At 36.0% G+C, this 7429-nt stretch overlaps 1 protein-coding gene across 9 annotated transcripts in view; it reads left to right on the top strand.

The window, feature by feature from the left end:
- COL24A1 (collagen, type XXIV, alpha 1) overlaps positions 1-7429 on the top strand; it is a 247039-nt gene that overhangs the window by 48632 nt on the left and 190978 nt on the right. For 8 of the 9 annotated variants that reach the window (XR_001145261.1, XM_012722607.1, XM_012722606.1 and 5 more), the window contains 2 exons: positions 1379-1423; positions 6368-6421. Coding sequence is in view for 8 of the 9 variants with exons in the window: in XM_012722607.1 (XP_012578061.1) it covers positions 1379-1423; positions 6368-6421 (99 nt within the window). In the remaining variant the exon portion in view is untranslated. The remainder of the gene's footprint in view (positions 1-1378; positions 1424-6367; positions 6422-7429) is intronic. The other variant, XM_012722605.1, reaches the window with a different exon arrangement.

The following is a 7429-nucleotide window of genomic DNA, read 5'->3' as shown; positions in this document are numbered from 1 at the left end:
GTCTGGCTCGCCATGTGGTCTCCTCCAGGGCAGGCGGCAGGCGGGAATCGAACTCATGCGGAAGTGGCTTCAGATTCTCAGTGCTGCGCTTTAACCCGCTGCGCCACCAGGGAGGGCCAAAACAACATGTTTTTACATTACTTACATGAGTTTAGTCAAATCATTTAATTCCTCAGGGCTTAGCTTTACCTGTATAAATGGCAAAAATACCTACTTGATAGGATTAACATATAATTGAGGTATTTGGCAGTGGCTGGCAGGATTCCTGGTACATGGTTTCTCAGTTGAGTTTCCTTTGTTTCTTCTCCCCCTTTTCCTCTTCTTAAGGACACTTCTCTGATCTCTGATATTTTAATCATGAAAGAGTCAAGTCCTTTTCTTCTGTCATCTCTCTTTTTCTGTGTGTAATTTCCTTGTTAATAATATGCATACACATAGCATGCAAATAAAACAACATTCTTTGCTTCCACATTTGCTTTCTTTCTCTGGCCTCACTCTGTTTTCAAGAGTCCTCTATATTTAGATGTTTTAAAATTAGTGTCTCAAAAGTTACATCATTTCCTTATTTTTCAAAGAATTACCTCTTCTAACTGCCTCATTGTCTAACCAAAACATCATTTCCTTCTCCAAATCATTAACCCAAGTTGATAAACCTTCAGTGATTAGTCCTAATGACTCTTTTATACCCATTATTTTATCTTCTGACATGCTAAAATATTTCTCTTTTGTTTATAGTCATTAATTTGATAGATCATTTTAGAAGAAAAGGATATTATTGTATAGCTTTGGATGAAATGATAGAGACTAAAATTTAATTTTTATTTTGTTACTTGGCAAAAAAACTTTTGACTAATAATTTCTTAGCCAGCTTTATAAAATCCCTTTTGATGGAGCCATGAGCAGCCTCTTTCACTTGTCTTATTACATTCATGGGATGTTATGGCAATAATTTGAATTAGAGATATTATCTGGATATGATCCAGCATTTCAGTAATTACAAGCAGATTATGTCAGAGGGCATTTTGTTTCAGCATTATTAAACTAAAAACCAACTTTATAAAAAGCTTCAGCAAAACTTAGCAAATCCATTTTTAGATTCCAAGTAAATGTTTTTTATTCGCTATTCAGTACTATGCAACCATTTTAGCTAATAATAATAAGTAACACTCACAATGCAGTAGAGTAGAAATTAGTGATGAGAATTAGTAAAAATTAAATTATTAAGCACAGGAAATTTTTTGAAATAAATTGGAAAGAAATTTTATTGATGAGGAAATCAAAAGTAGGAGTAAAAGCTTAGAACAGCTTACAACCTGTATTTAGTTACTTGACTTCTGTGGGTTTACTTTTCATACCGTTTTCACCCTTACTCTTGCAGGGTCTCAAAGGACATTCAGGGCTCCCAGGACTACGAGGTGAACAGGTAAGTACTTCCTTTATGAGACTTGCATCTTCTCCAGTGCAAATACCTACTAGAGAACTTCATTGTGAGATTACTTCCCCTCACATACTATACTACTTCCCCTCACATTTAATTTTTCTTAAGGACTTTTGCTCTGTCTATAGATAAGCTTTCAATGGATTATATGTTACGGTTTTTTTTTTTTTTTTCAAATTTCAGATTGACTTTTACTATTTGCATTATATGTTCTAAAATAGCAGTTCTTAAACTATTACAGTTCCAAAGTCCTTTGAGGATCTCACACATTATATAATCATTTCCCCTAAAAAGTCATAGCCATGTGCTTTCTTTTTCATATACAATACACACACACACCCTTGAGGATGTTTATTATAAATATACAGACTTATTTGTAAGGTAAAATGTTTGGGGAATTCTGTAGGTTTTGATTGTTTTTCTTTCTCACCAAAAAATAATGTTATACCATAGGAAAAAAATAAAGTCATATCTTTTGTTCATATAATTTGTAGTACACCACTGTGAGTAAAGCAACGAAAAAAGTAGGTGCTTAGACACTAGCTAGAGTGATGGATTCCATTACTGGAGATTCAGGAAAAAGCCTCAGGAAACTCAAAAGGGGGCACCCGGAAGACGTAGATGGGTGGCCCTTGAGGGAAAGATATGAAAGAAAGAAAGCCAGTTTTCCCTTTATTCTCTCGACATGGTAAATGGACTAGTGTACTGTTCAGTCCTTGAGGTACTATTTTTCAAGACTTCTAATGGTTAGCCCTTACTGCAGAGTGATGAAACATGCTGAAAAACATTTAAGCATTTCTGAGAAAAATCAGAAGTGTAGGAGGGATTAGACCCTGTGGAGGAAACATTTTGAGAAGATTGCCTTGGTGGAAATGTGTGGCCTCCAATGTCGAAGAGCTGGTACTTGACAAATAAGTGCGTTATGGCTGGTGTTAGTGCTGGCCTTTACCCCTACCCTCTAAGCAGGTTCTCTGGGCTCTTGTTAATGTGCTGAGGGTGGTCTGCGTTTCGTAAGGGCTAAAATCAGTTTTAAAGGTCATAAAATGTATTTCAGCATCAATTCTTGCTTTCTCGTCTACTGGTTTTCATTAAAAAGGTCACAATGGAAGAAAACTTTGAGAAACAACTAAAATCATTTTGTACTTTAAATGGGAAAGCTCTCTCTGGACATTAAAAGGAGTGTAACTAATTTTCTAGGAGACATTCATTCATGCCAAATATGTAAATATCTATACGTTACTCAGGAAGCATTTAGAAAAGGAATGATAGCATCTTTGCCAACTCTAATAATAATTGTCATTTACTGAGGCCAAATGCTACTCCTGCTTCTTGAATATTTGCATGTGTTAACAAATTTAATGCTCAGCAACACTACAAGAATTATTGCAGCTACTCCCACTTTTTTTTTTTTTAAAGATTTATTTATTTATTCATACAGAACTGGGGTACAGGCCAGAGGCTTAGGGGCAGCGAGAGGCTTCACCAGAGACAGAGTGGGGAGCAGAACAGTCCGATGGACGAAGTACACTGCTGAGGGGAGCAGCGGGCGGGTCAGGAGAGGTCTGCCACGCCATGTGGTCACCTGCGGGGCAGGCGGGAATCGAACTCATGCAGAAGCAGCTTTAGATTCTCAGTGCTGTGCTTTAACCCACTGCGCCACCAGGGAGGGCCTACTCCCACTTTTTTAAAGATTTATTTATACTAACAGAACTGGGGTACAGGCCAGAGTTGCAGGGGCAGTGAGAGGATTCACCAGAGACAGAGTGGGGAGAACAGGCAGATCAATAAAGTACACTGCTGAAGGGAGCAGTGAGGAGAGGTCTGCTGTACCTTTTGGGTCACCTCTGGGGCCAGGGATTGAAACTCACACTGAAGGGGCTGTTGCTATCTTGCAGTGCTGCATTCTAACACACTGTGCCATCAGGGAGGACCAGTTACTCCCACTTTTAAACACATTGTTTTTGTCATACAATAGCCCTGTGGCCTAGATAATCTTCCTTTTCTTACTAGAAAACACTGAGGTACAGAGAGGAATCCACAGTAGCCTTGCTGGGTTCTTGGAGTCATCTGCTGATTCAGAGAGTGTGCTTTCGTGCTTACAGTGAGAACTTAATGGGTGCAGGAAATTCCTATTCTGAATTTCCCCAGCACCTACAATTAAAACTTCATATCTAGAGACTCCATTCAAACTATAGATTTAAGAGAATCAATAATTTTTGAAACAATTTTTAAATGCAGAGTGAATTGAGTCATGATGTTTGTTTTGAGTTTCTTTTGCATTTCTGTGGCTGTAGCAATGCTTTTTGAAGTGTTGGTTGGCTTAGAATATGTTTATGCCATATAAGTCTACACAGAATGCTTATTTACTGTCTTTCCCATAGAGTGGGACTTAGCTACTCACTGTTGTTCTGTTGTGTACGTTGTGTGTTGTGTATGTGGTGCTAGAATGTGCTAGAGATCTCCAGATTGTCTAACGCCTTCTATAAAAATCTATTCAAAATCAGTTTTCATCTAGATTTTAGAGCAGATTGATAACCCCTCAGCTAGATTCATTACTTTGTGTTTGCATACCCAAATGCAAGGTCTGTTGACTAGATGTGAACCTGTATATTTTAGACTAGTTAGGACATCAAAGAATGGCTGTAAGTGGACTTGAGAAAATCTCCTGATAAGAGGACTTTTCCCTAGAATACTGTTGAAAGTTACTTATATTTCAAGCCTACCCTGGGAGGAAGCCTGGAATGGTAGTCTCTGGAATAAAACTTGCTGATTTAAATCCTGGCTTCCCACTTACTACCTTAGGAATTTCCACAGTGATTTGATCACTTTGATTCATTTTGTTTCTGTATGTGGGTATAATGACATGTTACACATAGAGCTCAAATAGATAATAAGAAAATATATGTAAAATACTTGAAATAGTGCCTAGCACATGATAGGTGCTTTATTAATGCTATATATAATATTAATAAGGTAATATTTAATATATAAATATCGTTTCTAAACTTTATAGGATATAATCTCTACATGTATAGACAAGAATTTCTTTATTTGCAATCCTCAAAAGGCTATTATTAAATTGCTCATTGTCTGACAGATGGGTGTATATAGATGTGTGTAATCACACATACAACTTTTGCCAGATTGCCTGAGTTCACATCCAGGCTGTACTGTTTACTCACTGACACCTTGGGAAAGTCTCATAACTTTTCTCTATCTTTTTTCCAAACATAGAAATAGAAAAAGTAGTGTTTGTCTTGTAGCAATAAAATAGAAGGAAAGTGCTTGACATTGTGCTTGGCACATAAGGAAGTACTTGGAACATCCCCATTTGCCTTTTTTTTTTGGTCTAGTCTTTTCTCTAGATTTTCCAAATATTTAAAATTTTAAGAGTGTTTTTATACATAAACTGGAGGTTGTACTCTTCTGTCTGCTTCAGAGCACAGGGGAACGGGGCTAGAGTCTTTTATTATACCTGGTAATGAATTTTATGTAATAGGGAATCTATAAAATATAATATTGCTAGCACTATTAGAGGTGAAGTAAAGGCAGCATAACACATATGCATTTGACATTTCCTTGGTTCAAAAATTATGGAACAATTGGTGAATGATATATTAGTGAAATAATTTTTTATAGATTTATTTATGCATACAGAAGTGGGATACAGGCCAGAGGTGCAGGGACAGTGAGAGAATTCAAAGACAGAGTGGGGAGCAGAACAGGCAGATTGTTGAAGTACACTGCTAAGGGGAGCAGCAGGTCTGTGGCACCCTATGGAACACCTCCAGGGCCTGGGGTCACACTTGCACTGAAGCATCTGTGGCTCACTGGCAGTGCTGTGCTTTAACTTGTTGCACCACCTCGGAGGGCCCTAATGAAATAAACTTTCAATGGAGGTGGCTCTTGTCACATTTTCACCCAATCCTACTCCAGTATTCCTTGAATTCAAAGATCAGCCTTCCTTGACCAACTTGATTTTAATCAAGAATAAAAACTTGTCAATCCAAAAAGAGTTTATCATTCAAAGTTTGTATGAATTTTTAGAGAAACCCATGCCGTGATAAAGGTATTTACACTTTAATATCTATCTTACTTAATGAGACTTGCTGTAAGTTTACCTAATCATAAATTTTTTTCTAATTTTATTTTTTAAGTTGAATTAGCATTAATTAACACCACTGTATGATTCAAAAGTGTACCTAGATGCTTCTTCAGATGTGTTATCATATCTCTCCCCACTAGGTACCCTACTCATCCCATAGTCCGTGTTTACTTTAGAAAAGAAGAGATTGGTTTAGCAATTTGCTATCCCTTTTAGTTTTCTGGTGCCCATGATCAGATAGTTGAGGAAAGTTGCAGGCTGATTGTAATAAGAAATTAAAAAAAGAAATAATAGGCCCTTTCTGGTGGACCAGCAGGCTAAAGCACAGCTCTGCAAGCTGGCCGAAGCTGCTTCAGTTAGAGTTTGGCCCCAGAGGTGACCCAAATGGCATGGCAGACCTCTTCTGATCCTCCCGCTGCTCCCCTCAGCAGTATAGTTCATCGATCTGCCTGTTCTCCCACTCTTTCTCTGGTGAATCCTTTCACTACACCTGCACCTCTGGCCTGTACCCCAGTTCTGTATGCATAAATAAATAAATCTTAAAAAAATTATTAAAAAAAAACTGGCTATTAAGAAATGTACTAACTTTTCTTTATGTGCCATCCTTGACTTTTTAATTACTAATAATTAATGGTATATAATTTTTATTATAAGCCATGACTCATTTTCACTTCTAATAGGTGATTCCAGGGAGATAAATGTAAGGTGTTCTGTATTTTTATAAGGGAAACATTTTTTTCAAATGTAGATATTATAAATGCATCAACTTTTTTTTTTCCCATGGGCTTCCCTAGACTTCATTGGTGTTCTGTTTTTCATTTCAGGGAATTCCAGGGTTTGCTGGTAATATTGGTTCACGTGGCTATCCTGGCAGGCAGGTGAGGTAACTATACTTAACACCTATACTTTTATGTTTTCTCTTCATTATTGCATCACATGCCCTTATTTTGAGAGTTAATGTTCAAATGGCAATCATTTTATTACTAAATAAATATTAATATTAAATAATGAATCATGACAAGGTAATTACAAAAAAAGGTTTCAAAACTTTATTGTGGAAAGTATTGTTCAAAATGTGGGTGGAGATTCTAAACATGCTTGACATATAGTACATCTACCAAAAGTACTGTGGTCTAGTAAGACCTAAGAACAGCCTACTGCTGCCTCTTTAAAACTGCCCATTGACTAAAGCAAAGTAATGGTAAGTGCTAAGGCTGTCTGTAATTAGCATCATTTTTAAAATAGTGAAGTGGTAAAATATGACTTGGGAAATAAATGGCAATGCCATCTTATATAGATATATTTTAACCTGAATTCAGGTCTGTAGTTTAAAAATCCATGGTAATCATTTGGAGTTTATTTCCCTCTGATTCCAGACTTCTTCATACTATTCCATGCTGGCTAATAATAGAACACATCTTTTCTAGGTTACATGAATTGATTACTTATTCCTGAAAATTTTTTATTTAACATATTAGAAAACTACTTTTGGAAGAGCTTTGATATTTTCAAAAATTATGGAATTAAAAGTGTCTAAAGTTCATCTATTAGCAAAATTCTGTTCAGTGCTTTATTTGTGGGGTATTACGTATTAGAGTTGTACGATAGCTTTACTATAAATATCATGTTATTTTGGTTATCTGAGAAATATAAAATATATTCAAACTCATGGACATAAATCTGAAGTTAAAAATGTATTTCTTTAAAAATACTTTGTAGATAAGTATTTTAGAAATGTTTTGTAATAGAGAATTTAATGGAAATTTTTTATTGTATCTCACAATGTGTGTTCATCAACACTTCAGATATCTAAAATATGTGTATAGATTTTGTACAATGTCTCTTCTAAAAGTCTAATATTCCTCACATATTTATAAGTTTCAGTA

Source organism: Condylura cristata, unplaced genomic scaffold (genome assembly GCF_000260355.1).
Source record: "Condylura cristata isolate star-nosed mole 26May11 unplaced genomic scaffold, ConCri1.0 scaffold00008, whole genome shotgun sequence".
NCBI classification, from domain to species: domain Eukaryota; kingdom Metazoa; phylum Chordata; class Mammalia; order Eulipotyphla; family Talpidae; genus Condylura; species Condylura cristata.
The sequence above is the reverse complement of the archived record's forward strand: the minus strand, read 5'-3'. Positions and strand labels throughout refer to the sequence as shown.